This window comes from Pipistrellus kuhlii, unplaced genomic scaffold, assembly GCF_014108245.1.
Source record: "Pipistrellus kuhlii isolate mPipKuh1 unplaced genomic scaffold, mPipKuh1.p scaffold_m20_p_13, whole genome shotgun sequence".
NCBI lineage: Eukaryota > Metazoa > Chordata > Mammalia > Chiroptera > Vespertilionidae > Pipistrellus > Pipistrellus kuhlii.
In genome coordinates, this window is record NW_023425438.1 from 39,769,958 (window position 1) to 39,792,427 (window position 22,470).

Sequence of the window (22,470 nt, forward strand, 5' to 3'; positions counted from 1 at the left end):
CAGGCCCTGGGTCCTGACTGCCTGGGCTAAAGTCCCAGGTCCATCCCTCTATCTACCTGTATGACCTTAGGCAGTTACTTAGTATCCTTGATCCTCAGTTGACTCATTTAAAAATGGGTATAAGTATAGTCAATGGTGACTGAGATAATTAATACACATAAAGCACTAACACAGCACACACTCAATTAGCATTAGCCATTATAATTCCTCTCCCCTACACACTCCTTGAGCAACTGAGACACATTGTGACTTCGTTACTCTTGCTGGAAGTTTGCATACGGACCTGCTTTAAGACCTTGCTCCTGAACGTCAAACCTACAGAACCATGTGCCCACGAGATGTGTCCCTCAGGCCATCCCTGAGGTACTTCTGATTCCATGTGTCAGAAACTACAGCATTTTCTGCCAATGCTGCTCCTTCCTCCTCCTCCTCCTCCGTTATCTCTTGTAATGAATGGCCACACGATCCTGCCTCTTGGTTGCCCAGGCCAACATCCCCAAGTCATCACAGGCTCCTGCCCCACTCTACGCCCCCGCTAGATCAGTCACCAAATCATGTGGACTTTATTGCCAAAGTATTTCTTGAGTCTGTTCCCAATTCCCCACCCCTATTACCAGTGTCTTAGATAGAAGCTCATTATTTCTCACCTGGATGATAATACACTGAGTGCCAGATTATTATGATCCCTGAATGCATAATAATCTGGCCACTCAGTGTATATCCTGTATAATAAAAGGCTCATATGCAAATTGTCCCCTCGACTAGGAGTTCGACCAGCAGGCAGGCCGGCCAACTGCCCATGTCCCCTCCCTCTGGCCAGGCTGGCTGGACCCCACCCATGAACGAATTCATGCACCAGGTCTTTAATTATATATATGTGTGTGTGTGTGTGTGTGTGTGTGTGTGTGTGTGTGTTTAGAGATCATAATAATCTGGCCACTTAGTGTAAGTAACCATAATATTAAAAATAATATTGGCCACTATTATCATGTGCCAATTATGGGTTGATCAGTGTAATAGATAGTTCACATACTTCATTATACACAATCCTGTCCACTGTCCATACCATCCATGTGGGAGGAATTAGAGTCCCTGTTTTCAGATGAGAACACAGAGGCTCAGAGACGTTTAATTAACAGCCTAAGTTACACAGAGACACAGAGACATGGTAGGGTTGGGAGATGTATGGCCGGCTGCACCTCAGCTTTCCCCACTATACAAACCTCACTGGAGTCCTTACTCAGTGATCAGCAAACTCATTAGTCAACAGTACGACGATTGAAATTTCTTTTGAGAGCCAAATTTTTTAAACGTGAACTATACAGATCGGTACGTTGTTATTAACTTAATTAGGGTCCTCCTAAGCTGGCCTTTGCTAAACACTCAAGGGGCCAAAGAGCCGCCTGTGGCTCACGAGCCGCAGTTTGCAGACCACTGTCCTAACTTGTCTTCCTGCCACCAGTCTCATTCCTCTCCGATGTCGACTCTACTGCCAGAGAGGTATATTTTCACAAGGACACTCTGATCCTGTCGCTCTTCTGTGTGAAATCCTGCAGTAGCTCCCCAGTGCCTGCAGAATAATGCAAATTCCTCAGCAAGGCTGTTCCAGATGTGGTCACTCCGTCCATTGACGGATCTGTCTCCCTGCTCTCCAACCATGCCTGCCTCCCGTCCTTTTCTGGAGCTCAACCAGCCATCCTATGCTCCTTGCCAGTCCCTCCGCACGGATGCCTTTCTCCCATCAGACCAGATGCCTCCAGTTCAGCCTCCTAGATCACTGGTCAGCAAACAGCGTCTCTTGAGCCACCGTTTGCCGTTCTGTTGACTAACGAGTTTGTGACCACTGTCCTAGATGCACGTCTTCTTGGAACCACCTGCTGTCCAAACTGAGCTCATCTAGGCATCCCTCAGCCGGGCGCACAGCCTTTTAAAGTGGTGCAATAGTCACTGACCAAGCACCGCCTTTGTGCCAGAGTTCCCGTTAGTCTCCAGCGATACGGGAACTCACTTTCATGAGAGAGAGGGACAGTGCGAGGCTGCGGTGCTTCCTCTGATTCCCATCTCCACGCTGGACTGCTAAGGCTCTTGAGTAGGAAGAGCATCGGTTCATCCTTGTGTCCCCAGGGCCTAGAACTGCGCTGGACATCCAAGGGTGTCAGCAAACACGGACAGCTGGAGCTGAGCAGACACGCGAGGCTACCAAACCGTCTGTGAGCACACAAGCCCACCCACAGAAAGTAACACGCCTCTTCCACGTGCCCTTTTCCAGACTCTACACGTCCAAGTCCTTGTCTGCATTCTCACGAGGCCCTCCCAGCGCACCCTGCTGCTCTGACATGCAGCAGCCTTTGACATTGGAGAACGTCCAGGCCAGCCACCCCTGCCCCCTGGAACGGACCTCCTGAGAGAAGAAGGCCCCAAGCCTAAGGTGACCAGACAGCCCGCTTTTGGCAGGACAGTCCCGATTTCTAACCATTTGTCCCGCGTCCTGTGGCCTTTTAAAAAAAAGTCCGATTTTCTAACCATTTGTCCCGAGGCATTTTTAAAAAGTCCCGATTTTTGGAGAAATCGGGACTTTTTTAAAAGGCCGAAGGACTCGGGACAAATGGTTAGGAAATCGGGACTGTCCCGCCAATCGCGGGACGTCTGGTCACCTTACCCAAGCCCCTCGGCAGGAAAGTGGCGGTGCTGACCCCCCCCCACAGGCTCCCTGTCCATCTCACTGCAGCCAAGGGAGCTGCTGTCAGGGCAAGCGCATGTGTCTGCCAGGGAGAGCCCTCCCCGCCCCATCCCACGGGCAGCTGGGGCCTGTCTTGTCCTAACAAGATGAGCGAGTGAAAGGACAAGCCGGCTGTGTCTGTGTGCGTGCCCGGGGCAAGACGGCCACGAGCAGCCCTTTTGATCGGGGTCCCTGTGCAGAAACAGGATCCCCTGGAAGCTGTTCCCTGCCGGGGCCGCCGTCTGAGGGACACAGGCGGGAGGGCACAGGGCAAAGTGGAGAGGCTTAAATTACAGCAGGTGCTCGGTAAAAGCCTGCTTTTCCTCCCAAGTTTATGGGGACTTCTCTGCTGAGTGGCATTCCCGCCTCCTGGGGGGGGGGGGGGGAGGGCAAAGTGCAAGCAGCCCAGGTGATCAAAGAGGGGGCGGGAGGAGGAAAGGAGAGGTGCTGAACCCCAGAGCAGAGAGTTCCCAACTGCCCCAGGCGGGCCTCAGACATCCTCAGACATCAGGCAGGGGCGAGGGGAAGGAGGGAACGTGGGAGGAAATGGCTGCTTCTTCTCTGGCCTCAGCAGCCCACACACCTGGACTTTCCTTGCTGAACACTAGATTTTTCTAAAAGCATCTCTGATGATAAGTTGTCTAACGCCACTTCTTCAAAAATAGACGCGCCCAGGCCGTCGTGGTATTTTGTGGAAGAGCCACAGTCAAGGGACCAAAGAGCCGCATGTGGCTCTTGAGCCGCAGTTTGCCAACCACGGGTCTCTCGCCAATGGTGAAGGGCTGGGAGTCCAGTGGCCTGAATATGCTCCCAGGTCCACCTCGGGGCTATGGGTGGGACCCGTTTTTCTCCTCTGATACCGACCTCAGAGGGTGACTGTGGGGATCTCTGCAAAACTTAAAGCCCTCAGCACGGGGCCTGGCACCTACCCCAGCTGTCACTACTATAGACCACATGTGTCAAACACAAGGCCCGCGGGCCAAATCCGTCCCGCCAGGCCTTGCAATGTGGCCCGCACCGCGCTGTCATCACTGCACTCCGCTGCGTTTCCATCACAATGACAGTTTATGACTGTTCAGTAAACCATTCGGCCCGCGATTTAGGCTGGATTTTAGATTTTGGCCCCTTCTCTGATTGAGTTCGACACCCCTACTATAGACCAACACTAGGAACCACCCACGGGACCACATTCCCTGGAGGGAGGATGCTCAGAAGAGACCACCTTTCCCTCGGCGTCTGTGCCTCCTCCTGGCTGCATTGGGTCTCCCTCTGACCTGGCAGTGGTCCACTCCACTGGGCTGGTCTGTTTTCTTGTCTGTCTCCCCATTCAGGCCACGAGCACCTTGAGTGAGAATGTGACTTTCATGCCAGAACATTCACTTGCTCATTTGTCACTCACTATGTACTAGCAGGTCACTAAGTGGTGAGTAAATGAATGAAGTCTGGGGACAGCCTATAGAAACACCTATACAGAGCATCCAACCAACAAGCATATGTAGTCCTAGCCGGTTTGGTCCAGTGATGAGAGTGTCGGCCTGCAGACCAAAGGGTCCTGGGTTCGATTCTGGACAAGGGTGTGTGTGCCTTGGTTGCAAGCTCCTCCCTGGCCCGGGCCCTGGTCAGAGCTCATGCAGAAGGCAGCCAATTAATGTGTTTCTCTCACATCAATGTTTGTCTCTAGAGTCTTTCCCTCTCTTCCTCCTTCCCTAAAAATCAATGGAAAAAATATCTTCAGGTGAGAATTAACAATAAATAAATAAATAAATACCAAGCATATGTACCTGTCCCCTGTGGTGAAACATAAGCAAAGGCTTTGTGTTCAAAGAGAAGAACTGCAAGTGCAAACTTGACCCCCAGGAAATGTGTCCATCCTGACAGTTATCTGCTGAGTCACATGCTGAGTTTATTTAAGACAGATTTGATCTCTATCTCTCTCTGTGTGTGTACGTGCCTCTCTCCCTAATCTGACTCCCTCTCTCTCTCTCTCTCTCTCTCTCTCTCTCTCTCTCTCTCTCTCTCTCTCTCTCTCTCTCTCTTCCTCCTTCCATTACTCCCTCTCTCCCTCCTTCCCTCTAAGTCCTGAAAAACTTTTCAACTACTTAGCAATTCACCCAGACTTTTGGATGCTCCCAAAGTAATGTTCACAAGTCCACACTGGGAAGAGGCCATCACAGTTCATCAGTCAGGGCTCTGAAAAGAAAACAAAACAGCCGTGGAGCACAGCTTTGTCTGTGACCGTGGCTTCTTTGCTTACAGGAGACAGTGTCCCTCCCCTGGCCCCTGGGCTCCGGTCCCACTGCCCTAGGGGGAAGCAGGCCAGCGGAGACAGGAGGCAGGGCCACCATTCAAAGAGCTCAGCACCCCTGAGCTTTAAATGTCACTCCCTGTTTCCCAATGGCAGGAACAGACGCCTGGGCCGCTGAAAAGTCAAAGCCACCTCCTCAGGCCCAGCTCCAGCGCCCCAGTCCCACCATCACCTCCACGTCTGCCAGGCCCTTCCTTGGCTCTGGGATTGTACATGCAGATTCCTATCTGGAACAGCCAGGATTGCCAGTCCCACCAAACCCAACAAGCTCCTACAGCATGACCCAGCTCAAACACCCTCTTCCCTCTAAAGCAGCCAACCGGTGGTCCGTGAGGTCCGAAAGTCTGTCAACCTCTGCTCTAATGCCTTTGCTGACTCCTCCAGCGGAGACTATGGCTGGTTCCTTTGAGCTCCCAGGTCTCTCCTGTTCTGCTTAACACACCCTGCTGACCTGTTTGTGTGTCCATCACATGCCATGGACCGTGACCATGATGATAAGGACCAGGCCCTCCTCATGTTTGTGTCTCTGGCGTCCAACACAGAGCTGCCCATCCCCCAAACACACCCGAACACCTCCAGATCCCATCACCACACTGGTCTAACCTGGCCTAGACCAAACGCCCCTTACCGCACCAAACAGGATTTCACACAGAGTCAAACCATGAAGGTCCGTTTCACAGGGAATAGCCCAAGACCGAACCGGGTGCAGTATCTCCCCTGGAACCAGAAACACAAGCAGAAACCAGCTTTACTGAGAGCCTGGTCCGAGAAGTGGTGCTTCCCAAGACGGCAGCCAACAGAGTGTGACGTCAGAGGCCTGGCAGCCTGGCACCAGGCCCCACGTGCCCTGCTGGGCTAGTTTACCTTCGGGACCAGGCTATAAAAGCCTCCCTGAAAATGCAATTAGCACCCCGGCAGCTGACAACTACGAAGACCATGATAATGCCAGCAGGCAGTGAGTCTCCATCTGATCTCCATCTGAAGGGAAAAGGCATGGGAAGGGGAGGGGGGAGGGGGGAGAGGGAGGGTCTGAAAGTTTTCTGACGTGCGGATGGGCAGGGAAGTCTGACTCTGTCCACCCTCGCAAGCAGCCTTGCTAGAGTGTTTCTGCAACCTCAAACAAAACCACGAGGCCATGCATCCACCATGGACCTTCCTCCCACTGAAGTTTGGGGGATAATCTGCCCAAAAAAAAGCAAATTCGGGGGATCACAGCTGTGCAGAGCAGCTGCACAGGAAGCCAGAGTGCTCAGAGGTGCAGGTAGTTTGGCAAGGCCGACTGGCCTCCCGAGCAAGTGGCCACGGCACCAGCAACCAGGCACTCCTCTCTGCAGGCCCAGGGCCGCCGTCAGTGAAAGAAAAGATTCCAAAGTGATGAAGTGATCGGCCATAACCTAGTATTCGGTGTCACACAGCGGGTCAGGGACTGGTTCAAACCCCTTATGGGTCATTAAATCTTGGTAACAAGGTTTCCCTTTAAAATATACATAGTTCCTCATAATACTTGGAGAGAAGGCGTACTCTGCACCTGATCGAGTATAAGTCAGGAGGCCCAGCTGCTCCACATTCACTGATTGATGTCACCAATATTTATGTGCTGGGTGCACACTGCAGGAGGTACCTGCTTGGGAAGGAGTCAGGTGGTTCCTGCCCAACCCTGCACCTCTCTCTCCTCCACACAGCTATGCTGGCTCGACACCCCAGCTCCAAAGGGTTAATGCTCTTCTGGCCCCACCAGGCAAACTTAAGGCTCCATTTAGCACCAAGGTCATTGGTGCTGACCTGGCACTGTGACAGGGGACTGACCGCAATGTCCTGCTCCTCTGTGGCTGAAGGCAGGGTAAGGAGGAGAGGAGAGGACTAGGGATTGTAAAAAAATAATGCCACAGTGTTAGGTCCCAAGTTCGGTGTACCTAGGTGGAAAGCCCAGTGGGTTTCAGCTTAGTCAGGCGCATAAAGCTCAGCTTACATTCACTGAGCACTTACTGTAGGCAGAGCATTAGGTTATGCCCTTTACCTGCACTGTGTGAATCCCGGCCCTCCCCCTCCTTCACTATGTGACTTTGGCTAAACTGTATAGTCTCTGTGCCTCTGTTTCTTTGTCTGCAAAACAGAGTAAATAACAGTACTAACTTTAGAGCGTTGTTCTGAAGACGCAATGAGTAAAAAGCATCAACTGCTAAACCTGAACCATGTCCTGGCACAGAATAAGCACTCAGCACTAAAGTGAACAATTATTAGCCCTTTCGGTAGTCACACTGCTTTGCAGAGAAGGCAGGGCTGTTTCTGCTCGTTTTACCAATAAGGCTTTGAGAGACTGAGTCAACTTGCTCAAGGCCGCAGAGTTAATAAGTGGCAGAGCTGGGGCCTGAACCCTGGCAGCCTGACTCCAAAGCCCACAATCTTAAGCACCACTGTGAGCGTGGCACTGTGCTAGGTTCTAGGGACATAAGGAGCCGTGGGAGATGAACTAGGGACCCCTTTGCAGTGCAGTCCACACTACACGAGAGATTGAAAAAAAAAGGGCGGGGGGGAGCAGGAGGACTGGGGCTCCAGTAACGCGGAGCAACAGTCTGCAGGACCTGAAGAATGCTCCACCCACAAGGGGACTTGAGTTCTAGCCCCAAGAACGATGAGAAATTTGCCAGCCAACGAGGAAGGGAATTCCAAAAACACAGGGCCTAGAATAGCAGAAGAATAGTGAGTTGGGCCCCGGCTGGTTTGGCTCAGTGAATAGCTTGTCAGCCTACGGACTGAAGGGTCCTAGGTTCGATTCCGGCCAAGGACACATGCCTGGGTTGTGGGCTCAATCCCCAGGAGGGGGCTTGCAGGAGGCAGTCAATCAATGATTCTCTCTCATCGTTGATGTTTCTCTCTCTCTCTCTCCCTCTCCCTTCCTCTCTGAAATCAATTAAAAAATATATATATATTTTTTAAAGAATAGTGAGTTGGGTGGTATGGTAGGACGGGTACACACGGCATACCGTTAGGCTGGGAAGGTAAGTGGAGGCCAGTCATGAACAGCCATGTGTGCCAACATCAGAGGTTAGATTTTATCTGTGAGACAGTGATTCGTCAACTTTATTAGGGACAGGATCTACCTTCATAAAACTGGTGTAGATTCCCACCCCTGCTGTTAGCTCCCGACGGGGAGGGTCTTACGGGACTGTAGTAGCAAGGCCCGCTGGGGTTTTAACAACAGAATTCTCGCCCAGGAATGAAGGGAGACTGGGGACAGAAGCTCGTATAGTTGTCCAAACTGGAGCAGATAAGAGGATGAGAGCTGGAAATAATAGCGCTCTTCATGAACGGCTACATGATATCAGGGTTTCTCAGCCTCAGCACTATTAACATTTGGGACTGATCACTCTCTGTGCGCGGGGGGTGTGGGGGCGGGAGGGGGGCAGAGGCGGTTCCGAGCATCCCAGGAACTTCAGCAGCATCCCTGGCCTCTGCCCACCAGATGAAGACCATCCTCCCCCACTCACACGCAGACGGCCAAAAATGTCTCCAGACACTGCCAGATGTCACTGGGGATGCGAAAGCAAAACCCCCGTTGGGAACCACTGCTTTAAGCCCTCCCATTCCTATGTTACAGATGAGGCAACTCAGCCACAGCAAGGCCGCAGCCAGGACTTAAACGCTGGTGGTCTGGCTCCAGGGCCCGCACTCTCAGCCACCGAGCCTGACTGCCTGTCAGGCAGAGAGAAACCAAGGCAGCCTTCTGACGCGGAATTACAGATGTGGTGGCAGACTAGCTGAGGAGAAGAGGGTGGAAGCGTGAGGTTCAAAGGTGAAACCTCAGTGCTTGCTGGCCACTGAGCTGGGAGAATAGTAGGTACTGATACGTTTTTAAGATTTGAATAGAATCAAGATGTACTGGCTTAAAAAAGAAAAATCTTGGTCGTGTCCCCCTATCCCTCGACCCCTTCCTGATGTAAGCCAGCAAGAGGTGGTGGCGGGTTCCTGCTCTGTAAGACTGAGTGTGAGTGAATCTGTTCTACAAACCAGCTGGTCCCCAAATCCTGGCTGGGCCCCTTCCCAGCTGTGTGGCCCTGGCCCTGGGCTCCTTCGTTAACCTCCCAGCGTCTCGCTTTGCCCTTTGCAAAACAGGAATGCAAGTTCCTACTCTTGGACTCCATGTGAGAACTCAGGGACTTAAAAGCAAAATGCCAAGCTTCGCACGATGTGGTTACCCCCCACCCCCATCGCCTTAGGGGACCATGCTCATTACCTCCACGGCCCGGTGAGCAAGGTGAACGCTGGTATCCAGTACTCCTCTCCACCCCCCACCCCCACCTCACCCCCACCTCACCCCTAACACCCCCATCTCACCCCCACCCCACCCCCAGCCGCCCCAACCCAATCACTGCACCGTTCCCCACCAGCAGAGCGTCCCCCCAGGGCGTTAGGCGGCACTCGCAGCCTGTTCGCTCCCCAATCTGCTCTGAACGCGGGGTTCGGGGAGTAGGTCGTTGAAAGCGCGCGGAGAGCTGGGTGCCTCCCATAGGAGCCGGATGACTGAGTTCCACGTGAGCCGCGGGCACTTCGGGCAGGTCCGCACCCCCGGCCGCCCCGGCGCTGCCCCCGGGACCCAGCGCAGCGGGGCGCCGAGACCTGGAGAGCACCTACCCCGCGGCCAGGCTGCACAGGCGGCGAGCTGAGAGTTACTGGGTCCGAAAGAAAGAAAAAGAAAAAAAGAAAAAAAGCAGGGGGCGGGGGAAGCAACAGGAAAGTCGGAGGAAGAGGAGGCAAAAAGAAAGCGCTGGGAAGCAGAGTTCGCGGGTCGGGGGGTCTAGGGGGGGTACCCAGCCTCCAACACCTGGGCAGGGATGGGGACAAAGCTGCGGCTTCAAGGCAGAAGGACTCGGGGCGCCTCCGCAGAGGGGCGCTGGGGAGCCGCGGGGCGGGGGTTAGGGGGGATGCGGGGAGCCCCGCGCCCCGGGCGCGCTCTCGGGCGCCGCTTACCTTCGCCGGGGCCGCCCGCACGCACTTCCGGGGGCTGTGGCGGGGGGCGCGGGGCCGGGCCGGGGACCTGCCGCGGGTCCCCCGGGAGGAGCGGGGCTCCCCGGCGCTGGGGCTCGGGCCGGCGCGGGCGCCCGGGAGAGAAGCCCCAGCGGAGGAGCCCCGGGGGCGGCGCGGCGCGGAGAGCGGGGTCCCGGCCTGGGCGCTCGCCGGCGATCGCGCCGCGTCCCGCAGACGCCGGAGGAGCCGGAGTCAGTGGGAGGAAAAGGTTGTCTCATTTCCTTCGGTCTCCCCACTCCTCCGCCCCCTCGGCTCCGGACCTGCCCTCCCGCTCCCCCGCCCCCTTCCCCTCGCCGGCGGCCGTGTGGGCGCTGGGAAGACGCGGAACCTGAGCGGCGGCAGCGCGCGGCGCCTCCCTCCGCGCCGAGTTGGTTCAGACTCCCGGCCTCCTGCCCGCCTCCCCGCGCTTCCGACAGTCCCCGGGGCCCCGAATGTTCCCGGTCGGTCGGCAGTGCCCCCTGCCTGGGTGCCCTGGCCTTTTCCCGCTGGGATGAGCCCGGATTGAAAAGCAGAGCTCTCGGCGCCCGCCAGCATCCTTCCTCTCATTCCCGTGCCGCCGCCTCCTCTGAGCCTGTATTAAACCACTCTGCCCAGACAGGAAATAAATACTCACTTTGTTCAATCTGATCAACTTTTTTTCACCCCGGGTGGGGAGTGTAAAACCTGATGTATAATCTCGAAGGAGTGTTCATTTTGTTTGGAAGGAGAGCAGCTGAGGTCTTTGGCCTTGCTCATTCGAGTGGGGTTTTGAGTATTGAATGAGTATTGAAAGCCTAATAGGCAGAAAGGACCCAGAAGGGAATATTGTTCCTAAAATCGTCATAGGTGATTAGTGCAGACAGAGTTAGGCCGAGAAGTGGAAGAGCTTTCTGTGGAGTAAAGACAGCCTGGGCAGAGGCAAGAAGGCACGAGAAAGCCCCATGGGGAGGCAGTCCTGCAGAGTACCCAGCTGGGAAGGGATGGTGGGCAAAGAGGGGAGAGGATGTTGAACCAGTCCATCAAAAGAGCATAGAGCAGCACGAAGCAGTGGGGTAGCATTGATAAGACCTTGTGACCAAGAGCCTAGAGGCCCATGGTGACAGTGGGTGACCAGAAGCCCAGAGCATCTCTGGAGCTGCTACTTCAGGTATGGTCCTGGGACTGGTAATGTTGCCATCAACTGGGAGTGTTAGATATGGGGACTCTCCAGCTCCATTGGGTTTTCTGAGTCAGAAACTGCATTGTAACAAATCCCCAAGGATTCAAAAGCTCATTAGCATTTTGGAATCACTGACTGTATATTAGTGACTGCATATTAGAAACACCTGGAGAGATTTAAAAACCAATATGAGGCCTCTGCTCCACCCCCACAAATGCGTCTGTAATTGGTCTGGGATGGGGCTGCAACATCAGTGTTTTTTAAATGCTTTCCAGATGACCTAATATAGTCAGAGTGGAGAACCACTGTTCTGGACTTGGGTGAAACTACAATGACAAGTTGTAGCCCTAATACAGAAGCAACGGTCACCTGGAAAGGGCCTCTGCTTAGGGAACCAGATTCTAGCTTCAGATGGCCACTAAATTACTGTCTGAACTTGGATCAATACTCCCTTATCAGGCCTCAGTTTCCTTATCTGTAAAATACACATCTGACTAACTTTGCACTCTACCACCTGGGGTGCAAGGTGCCATCAGAGCTTCCCTGACTCACCAGCTTTATCAGTAACCAAGGAAACGATGGTGTTGAGAGGACGGTTTTCCTGGTGTAGTATTGTGTGTACCTGCCATGTACACAGCCATGCACGAACACCAGAGATCAAAGGATTGTGTGCCAAGCACAGGGCCACACACATAATTGGTGTTCAATAAATGTGTACTAAAAGAATAAATAAATAAATAGGGCACAAGTGCCAGGAGGTGGCATAGACTTTCTGTGAACTGGCCCCAATCCAGAGCCTATGCATTTGCCTCCGAAGCCAGAGGAAGGATATTTGGAAGCAGTTTGACCCACAAATCTAGCCTTGGATTTAAAACTACTGCATTATGAACTGCTAACACTTGTTGAATGCTTAGCACATACCAGTCATTGTATGTACTAATTTGTATGTACTCATTCTATATAATAAAAGCCTAATATGCAAATTGTCCTCCTTACCAAGAGTTTGACCACTCACTATGACGTGTGCTGACCACCATGGGGTGGCCTGGAACAAGGCAGGTATTGGCCATGTGACGCTGGCAGCAGGAGGCAGTGGAGGTGCTTCCAGCCCCAGTGGCTGTGATGGGGAGGGAGAAGGGGAGCGGGACTGCCACCCGGCTCCCAGGTGTTGGGGGCCGATGACTCAGGCAGAGGGGAGTGGGTGGGGGTCTGGGGGCCCAGGTGCTGCCCAGGGCCCAGAGGTCAGCTGGGACCTGCCCTTTCACACCAGACACTCACATTTCAATTGCCGGCCAGGCCTCAGGGCCACACCCAGGCATGACTTTCATGCACCAGGCCTCTAGTTCCATTATAATGATGAAGGTATTATTGAATCCTTGCATTCCAGCTGGTTTAAGAACCACAGAGATGGAGGATGTGAACTGCCATCTAGAGCAGCCTCTGCCTCTTGTGCAGCTGGACAGGTGGCCAGAGAGCCCCACTGGAGTGTCTTACACTATTCTCTGGAGCATGCATCCTCAAAGGAAGGGTTGTAGAATGACTATTGCAGGGCCCTTCAGAAACAGGTGCTCCCAGAGTTACCTGGGAGCCCATGGGTCACAGCGAAGCCTTGGAAAGGGACTCCTCAAAGCTACCCACTTCATGGGTGCACGTGTGTGTGTGTGTGTGTGTGTGTGTGTGTGTGTGGCTACATGAGCATGCACATACTGCCTTTTAGCCAGGGCCTCTTAGGTGCCAAACCTCAGTCCTTTTCAGATATGTTTCTTTTCATCCTCACAGCATCCTGACAGGTTAGGCACCCTGGTTTTCTTACTTTATAAATGAACTGGGACATCATGAGATGAAGATCTGTTTGTTGTTGCAACCCCAGTTTTGTGTGTCCGAGACACCATAGGCAACCTGCACATTACACTTAATCCTCACCTGGGGAGGAGTGTTTTGAAATAACATGTTGGGCTCCAGACCAGACCCGTTGAATCAGAATCTCCAGGGGTGGGGCTTTTTAAATTTATTTATTTTATTTTTTTCCCCTCTGCAGGTAATTATCACATGCAGTGAGGTTTGAGTACTGCTTCTATAGGAAATGCAGAGGCAGAGCCAAGGAGCTCATTCCAGTAGTGATCTCCATAAGTCACCAGGAAAAGAAAAACCTCAAAATCACTCCCTGGCCCAAAGCAGCCTAAGACAATGCCAGGCTGAGGAAACTTCTTGGACTTATCTCAACCTTGAGTGAGTGAGGTCATCCCCGCATGGCCAAAGGTAGGAATTCTCGTTCCATCTCCAGAAAGTACAAATGATTGAAACCAGAACCCTTGCCCCTTCTCCTATGGCACTGCTGTTTACAAGAAGCCTTCCAACACTCAGTGCTTATGAACTCCAGAAGTGGCCAGTGATCTCCAGGAGCAAGGCAGCCACGTGAACCGAGTAATGAGAGACCGAGGAAAGTCCCGCACGGCCCAGCTAGAGGCTAATGGATGTGCAGACAGAGACCAAGATGTCACCGTTAGTTATGTCACTCAGGTCAGTCAGGAGGCCAGGACTTACATGTTTTGCCCTACGGTCATTCCATATTTGTTCACCTTCGCAAAAGTAAGCTTGAAAAGAAAACGGGTACTTGTTTAAAATATTAGAGAAGCAGGACCATTTCTCTCTCCTTCCCTTCCTTCCTTTCTTCCCTTCCTTCCTTCCCTTTCTTCCATCCCTCCTTCTTTCCCTTCTTTCCCTTCCTCCCTCCTTCCTTCCCTCCTTCCCTCTCTCCCTCTCTCTCTCTTTCCTCCTCCCTTCCTTCTTTCCTTCCTTCCCTCCCTCCCTCCCTCCCTCCCTCTCTCCCTCTTTCTCTCCCTTTCCTCCTTCCTTCCTTCCTTCCTTCCTTCCTTCCTTCCTTCCTTCCTTCCTTCCTTCCTCTCACTTTAACCCACTGTTTCACTTTTCCCATTTCATTCCTCGGCCAAGTAATGGGATTTCTGTTAAGGTCCATGGATAGACGTTAACCAGGCAGCATTTAAATTCATTCATTCCATAACAGCCTGCTGAAATGGAACTGGTCATGTGATAGTCTTAGCCACTAACACCTCCTAGACACCAAAGGTCAAAGAAGACAGCACCGCCCATGTACAGTCCAACATTTTACAAGGCCTAATGGACGCCTTTAGTCACCAAATAAATCAATGCGGATGGTCGTGCCCTCTTGAAGTTCTAGTCTCAAGATGTAGACAACTAAATTATAAAGTCCATGTTCACCAGGCCTTCTGTTCCCTTTCGGGGAGCGACGTCTTTCCTGTACTGAGGTATATGAGGGGGTGCTGGGAACACCATGTCGGTTGTTCCAATGACGTTTTAATAGGAATAAAAATCCCAGAGAATATAAGTGCACAGCAGAGTCCCCACTGCGTTCCAATCACCTCCCCCACCTGTCTTAAAATGTTATGTGCCCAGAAGGGATGAGATAACGAGGAACAAGCATCCATTAAGCCCGTCTTCAGTCTACTTGGAAGTAGAAACTTATCTTTCATGGGGTTATTTCCTCCTGGCCCCCATCAGCAGACCAGAGACCTAACTACTCTTGGCTAAACCACTTTATCTTGCTCAGGGGTAATAGAGTAGAAATCAAAATATTTCCCTAGCCAGTGGCTGCTGCCCAGTACAACGTTACCTCTGATTAATGACAGGTTTTAAATCAAAACACACTCCCCAGTTAAACTGTAAACAGAGCTGAGTGTAAATTTTGCTTCTTTCCCCCCCCTCCATGTTCCATAGGGAGATTTCCATGCCCTGGCTGACACCTCCTCTACTTTTTCATCTTGGCCAACAAGGTTAAATAAGCAGAAACGTCACTTCAATAAATCATCCACACAAAACACTCCGTTATAACTAACAGGAAGCCACTGTAAAAAACGAGAGGTTTCAATCATAAAAAATAAATAAATAAATAAATAAATGAGGCACTGGAACAATAAAACATGCCCAGTGAAACGGCGAATAGTTGATTTTTAAGAAAAAGCATATTAGATCCCTACCAACACACATATGACCCTAAATCGCTGTCTGTTAGTTAAACGTGTCTCCTTTTATATTGAAAATACCGTGTTTCCCCGAAAATAAGACATCCTCCCAAAATAAGACCTACTTACATGTTTCCTTCTGAGTGAAATATAAGGCATCCCTCCAAAAATAAGGCCCCCCCTAGGCTAAACATGAAAGATTTGGTCCACTGATTCTGAAAGAAATGGAGTCACAAGAAATTCACCAGGAAATTCCGGAATTGGATTTTTATGATGATGTTTCAGAAGATGATGACATGATTGTCATTGAATAAATGAGTAAATTCTTGATATTGTAGGATCCACAGTTTGTCTGGTTTGTATTGACAACTACAGTACTACCATACCATATACAGGTAATAAATTTCCTTTATTTTCATTTAACAATAAATGTGTACCATATTCTTCTTCATGGAAAAATAAGACATCCCAAGAAACCAAGATGGCGGCGTAGGGTAGACACCCGAATGCAGCCTACCACAACAAATTTGAATTTAGAACTGAAAAACAGGGGAGGCATTGCCCTGAAGCGCCAGATGGCTGGCTGAGAGGAGGCTCTGCCATCTGGGAAGGAGAGAGAAGGCACGCTGAACCTCAGGAACTGTGAAGGTACGGAGAACTGTGTGCGTGAAAAGGCGCTGGCTTAATCCCGGTGCAGAGAGGAAGGGCTGGACCGAGATTGCTGCTGGCTTACTCCCTGCACGCAGAGAGGGCGGGCTGGGCTGAGTTCGCTACTGGCTTACTCCTGGCGCGGAGAGGGCGAACAGCTAACGCGGCTGGCTTTCTTGTCCGAGAGGAAAACAGAATCACCCTATTGCTCTGATAAACGGCCCCAGACAGGGAGAGGCCAGACTGTCAGGCAGTGGGCAGAGATCTCTTGGAGGTGTGTGAAGCCAGAGGCCATTACTGCGGAACTTGGGGAGGAGCCGAAGGGAAAACAAAGTTTGTCTGCACCAACCTGAGACTCCGCCCTACCTGTGGCTGAGCACAGAAGCTCTCCCAGAGGCTGGCTTTCTCTAAGGAGGGACTTGCAGGAATCCAAAGCTTGTCTGCGCCTTTACCAAAGAGGTGCGCGCGTGCCTGCAACCAATCTTCCAAAACTCTCCACGAACAGGACTTTTCTAAGGCGAGACTGACAGGGAACCAAAGATTGTCTGCGCCACCCCGAGACCCCGCCCTATTCAAGCAGAGTACGGAAACCCTCCTAGCTGAGACACTGCTGATCCTCACAGCCAATTGGCTTGGAGATCAACGCTTCCCAGTGATACCAACAATAAGCAAGGCTTAACAACAAGACTGCACACACAGCCCACAAAGGGCTACACCAAGACTGTCCACTGCAGGTAACTGGGAAGGCTGTGCTACTGGGCTCTACCAGAACACCTAGCACACAAAGCTATTCCATCAAGTCAGGGAAACAACTAAAATGCAGACAAGAAGAAGGACACAAAGGAAGGAGATGGAGGAAAAGAAAAGATTGGACATTGAGTTCAAAACTACAGTTATAAGGTTATTCAACAATATCCTAAAAAAGGCCGATAAAATAAATGAGACCTATGAGGATATGAAAAGGGAGCAACTAGAAATAATAAGGGATCAACAAGAAATGAAGAAAACATTGTCTGAAATAAAAAATATTATACAAAGTCCTAAAAACAGACTGGAAGATCACAAGAATCAAGACAAAGATTTAGAACACAAAGAGTCAGAGGACACTCCTCTGCAGAAGGGAGAAGATAAGAGAATCCAGAAAGTTGAAGATAGTGTAAGAAACCTCTGGGACAATTTCAAGCGAACCAACATCAGAATTATGGGGATTCCAGAAGAGAGAGAGCAAGATACCGAAAGAGTACTAGAAGAAATAGTGACAGAAAACTTCCCCCACCTGGGGAAAGAAATAGACTTACAAGTCCAGGAAGCCCACAGAACCCCAAACAAAAGGAATCCAAGGAGGACCACACCAAGACATATCATAATTAAAATTCCAAGAGCAAAAGACAAAGAGAGAATATTAAAAGCAGCAAGAGAAAAGCAGGTAGTGACCTATAAAGGAGCACCCATAAGATTGTCAGCTGATTTCTCAACAGAAACCATGCAGGCCAGACGGGAATGGCAAGAAATATTCAAGGTGATGAATAACAAGAACCTACAGCCAAAAATAATCTACCCAGCAAAGCTATCACTCAGAATCAAAGGACAGATAAAGAGCTTCCCAAATAAAAAAAAGCTAAAAGAGTTCATCACCACCAAACCAGAATTATATGAATTGCTGAAGGAGGTTATTTAGGAAGAGGAAGAAGATAAAGATAAAAATTATGATCAACAAATACGTAGCTATCAACAAGTGAATCTAAAAACCAAGGGAATTTAAAAATCTGATGAACAATATTAACTGGTGAATATAATAGAATCAGAGGTATGGAAGGGGAGTGGACTGACGATTCTCAGGGAAAAGGGGAGTGGGGGTGCGGGAAGAGACTGAACAAAAACTGTGCACTTATGGATGAGGACAATGGGGGATGGGGAAAGGACAGAGGGTGGGGTGGGAACCTGGTGAAAGGGAGCAATTGAGGGGGGGAAGAGGATCACATTTGTAATAATCTGAACAATAAAGATTTATTTAAAAAAAAATAAGACATCCCCTGAAAATAAGACCTAGCGCATCTTTGGGAGCAAAAATTAATACAAGACACTGTCTTATTTTCGGGGAAACAGGGTACTATTGATTCTCATAAAATGGAGACGCCCATGACCCATTAAAAACTATACGTCATAGGTAGCAAACTATTAACAGTCACATTTTTAGAGGAATGAGGAACTCTAGGGTTCATGATTAAGTATGAACGTTGAATGGAAACCGCTCCACTTAACAGCATAACCGAGCCCCCTCCCAACGCTGCCTGCAGCCCTTCCAGATTCCTCAGAGACTTCTTTCCTGTAACTGTGGAAGGTGTGAGCTTGAGAAATCAATTGAGCGGTTTGTCCCAAAAGATAAACGGCAAACACAGAACAAAGACAAAATACACCAGACTATTCATTTCCTTGTAGGGTGTGCACTGACGGGAACAGATGGTTGTGGCAGGCGGTGGGACTTCTGAAAACCCCACAGAGCACCCACTTTTCAGACTTATACATTTCTGGTAGCACGTTCTGGAACACCATGTCCTTATGCACAGGTGTGCTAGACCTAATCAAGCCAAGGGCACGGCCCTCTGTTCATTACCCCGGCGCCCGAATTGCAGTGATTTCCACCATTTGCCACCAGCAACCACTCAGCCCTCTGTGTCTGGACACAGCAATGGAGCTTGGGATCTGCTTTGTTGATTGTGTGTGCGTGCGTGTGTGTGTGTGTGTGTGTGTGTGTGTGTGTTTAAAACTCACCTGAAGATAATGTTTTTATTGATTGAGAGAGAAAGAGAGAGAACATTGATGTGAGAAACATGGATCAGTTGCCTCCCGCACATGCCCCTGTCTAGGGATCAAACCCACAACCTAGGTATGTGCCCTGATGAGGAATAGAACACACAACCTTTTGGTGAGAGGGATGATGTTCTAACCAACTGAGCCACCAGCCAGGCTGCTTTCTTTGGGGGGGGGGGGGGGGGAGGTTGACGAGGAGAGGTGAGGGGGAGGAGGGAAAGGACAGGGGGCATATACTCTGGATGTGAACAAGGAGTCTAAGATTATGGTCTTAATCAGAGGATGTCATAAATGAAAGCCTGATTCATTTGCTTCACCAATAAGTCCACACTGGGAATCCTTTAAATTAGCTATTAAAATATTTATAATATGATGCTTTTGGTTTGTTTTTAACCGTTTACTATACTTCTCAGAAGCAGAGGGTTTACTTTGCAGTAGTCTCCCCTTATCTGCAGCTTCACCTCAAGGTTTTATTTACCCATGGCCAACCTCATTCTAAAATATAAAGTGGAAAATCCCAGAAATAAACACTGTATCAGTTTTAAACTGTGTGCTGTACTGAGTAGCACGCTGAAATCTCGCCCAGCCCCACTGCTGCTCACCCCGGATGTGCTTGCCTGGAATAACCAGGCTGTTTATGCTTACCTGCCCATTAGCCACTCTGTAGCCATCTAGGTTTTCCAGTTGACTGTCTCACTATCACAGAGCTTGGGTTCAAGTGACCCTTATTTTACTTAACAATAGCCCCAAAGTGCAAGAGCAGCGATGCTGGCAATTCAGATATGCAAAAGAGAAGCCTTAAGGACTTCCTTCAATAAAAAGGTCCCTACTAGTAAGTGCAATTAGATCTTTTGAGAGAGACAACATTCACATAACTTTTTAAAAAATATATATATTTTATTGATTTTTTTACAGAAAGGAAGGGAGAGGGAGAGAGAGAAACGTCAAAGAGAGAGAAACATCGACCAGCTACCTCTTGCACACCCCCCACTGGGGATGTGCCTGCAACCAATGTACATGCCCTTGACCAGAATGGAATCCGGGACCTTTCAGTCCACAGACCGACGCTCTACCACTGAGCCAAACCGGTTTCAGCAACATTCACATAACTTTTATTAAAGCAGATTGTTATAACTGTTCTATTTTATTATTGTTGTTGTTAATCCTGGGCTGTGCCTAATTTACAAATTATACTTTATCATGGCTATGTATATATAGGAAAAAAATAGTATATATACAGGGTTAGGTGCCATCTGCGGTTTCAGACATCCACTGGGGTCTTGGGACATATCCCCCGTGGAGAAGGGACGACTGTAATGAGATGTACAGAGTGACAGAGCTTCCACACAGATGTGTGACCTCCAACGCCCCAGCCAGGGCCTCAGGGGCGGTTTGGTGAGGTCAGGGGGGCTTCTCTGGGCCTCAGGCCCCTGCCTGCTGGGCCTTTCTCCCTCCAACCACTTCCTCACCGCTTGTCTTTGATCTTCCCACTGCCTCCTTCCCCTCAACCCTGAACTTGCCCAAACCTGCCCCATCACTTAAAACACATGAACAAATTGCTATTAAATAGGTCTTCCACGTTCTGCACCCATTTATAGATCTTTTTCCATCTTTATTTCTCTTCATAATCAAACCTCAAACCAACAGGTGTATTTAATACCAGTCACTTTCTTAACGTCCGTTCAGTCATTCAGCTAACTGTATAGCCTGCTTTCTGTTGCCAACCCTTCAAGGAAACGGCCCTCATTAAAGTCCCAAATCGCTTCCCAATGTCGAAATCCAGTGGCTGCCCCTGCGCTGGTGCCGGTGACCTCTGGCAGCATGCTCTTTGCTGGCCTGTGGCGGTGACCTCTGGCAGTGCTTTTCCTGGTTGGCCTCCTCCCAGTTCCCAGGCTCTCCTCCTCCCCTCCCAGTGCACTTCCCCCCATCCCAGATCCCCGCCCACCGCTCCTCCTCTGTGACCTCCCTGAACTGACTTTGCTTCATAGCAAAGGCATCTGCTCACATCCCTGGAACTGCAGGGGTCAGCCACTCTCTCACATGATGAAGCCTAGACTCCTGTGCACGGGTGCCCAGCCCGCCCCCTGGGCCCCGCCTGCCTCCCCCACCTCTCCAGGAACAACCTGACTTACACTTCGAGTAGCTATCTCTCTCCAGTCTCCCAAACATGCCAGGCTTCTCTGTACAGAATGTTCTCCACACCACTCCCATCCCCCCCTGAAGAATGTTCTCAGCTCCTCCCCCATCCTCCTCCAGCTCATCTTGTAAGACTCAGAGCAAAGGTGAGCCATCCTGGAAGCCTTCCCTGTCCGCAGACAGAGGTGGTGCTCCCTGTGAGGCCTTGGCGTCGTCGGTGACACGTCTTGCTTTGAGATCTGCTCTGTGTCACCTCACCTGAATCTGAGTCCTGTGAGGGCAGTAAAAACAGTGGCAGATTGTTTGTCACTGTCCCAATCGAGAGGGCAGTAGGGGCTCGTTTATCCGTTTCCAATTTGGTAGAGTACCAGAGTACCCAGCACTTAGTAGGTGCTGCTATATGATTAGCAAGAAACTTCACACTTCTTGTATTTCTCTCAATTGAATTGGATTTGCCCTGAGCTCTCCACTCTCTCCCTTGAAATTTAATCTGTCATTATTGGGGCACACCTCCTCCCCAGGGTCACAGGGAGGCCTCTGGTGACCTGTGCCCAACATGGCATGCAAAGAGGGCTCTCCCGACTCTGTCTACCCCGGTACCTCCTCCAGGCTTCAGTCCAAGCCAGCCTGGAACCAGGTTCTTCTGAGGCCTGGGCCTTGAAATTCCCTCCCCTTCCCCCCCCCCCCCCCCCCACACACACAGGATTTTTAAGGCCACAGCTCTTAATTAGTCATTTCTACCCCCCACACACACCCCTGCCTGGTGGTGGGGGTTGTGGGTCAGGTGCCCATACCGCATGAATATCCCCAGCGATCCTGCTCTTTCTTTCCTTCTCAGGGACTCAGTCTTCAGTCAGGCTGCGCACCCTCAGAAACCCACAGCCCCCTTCCTGCCAGTCCCTCCATGAGCACAGGCGGCAAAGACAAAAGCAGGAGGAAGCATGTCTTCTCCTGCTAGAAAGTCTGCTTTCAGCTCTGCGTCAGCACAAAGACCCCAAAGACAAGGCCGCACCAGAGTCTTACCATCTCCTTGAGGCCGAGGAGGGAAGGGTACCTGTAGGGAAGAGAACAGGACACAAAAGCATATCTCAGGATGCTGCTCAGCCCCAGAATCTTCAATGCATTTGTTCAGTTATTTAATAAAAGCTGACATGTCCATGAAAAAAAAAAAAAAAATGAATGCAACTGCTCTCCCCAAGAGAAAGACACCTCCTCCTGGCAGGACTGCACGCCCAAAGGCAGCCTCCTCATGGTCTCCCTGGCAAAGAGGCCCAGCGGGTCAGGGATCCTCCTTCCTGCGGCCCAGGAGGGCCCCTCACGTGGCCGGGTTTATCTGCGCTGCTGACTTGGGTTGCTGACGCGGGCATTTGCCGCAGCTGCACTAACCCACTTTCTCCCGTGGATGGGTTTTAATCTCTTTCATTTCTGCCCGGCCTGTGAGAAAACCCAAGGCCTGGTTCGCAGGAGGGGCAGGAGATAGACATTGCATGCAGGTCAGGAGTGGAGCAGCGGGTAAATCCTAGGGGAGGAAGCAAACGTGTGTGTAATCCTTTCAGGAAAACAAGCCTTATTGGAGAGGGGGAGAGCTGCCAATGTGACTTTGTTCCAAGAATAAATAGCACATTTTCCCTCCGTGTTTGCTTTGCTCTCTTTGATCCCCCTCCTCCCCACCCCCCCTCCCCAGGAA

At 50.8% G+C, this 22,470-nt stretch overlaps 1 protein-coding gene across 1 annotated transcript in view; it reads right to left on the reverse strand.

Moving 5' to 3' along the window:
• Window positions 1-11,828, reverse strand: part of EVA1A (eva-1 homolog A, regulator of programmed cell death) — a 53,969-nt gene extending 42,141 nt beyond the window's left edge. Inside the window, exons 1-2 of the mRNA XM_036436130.2 lie at window positions 11,810-11,828; window positions 9,993-10,262 (exon numbers count right to left, since the gene is read on the reverse strand). Of these exons, the coding sequence (XP_036292023.1) occupies window positions 9,993-10,262; window positions 11,810-11,828 (289 nt within the window). The remainder of the gene's footprint in view (window positions 1-9,992; window positions 10,263-11,809) is intronic.
• Window positions 11,829-22,470: the final 10,642 nt, after the last annotated feature.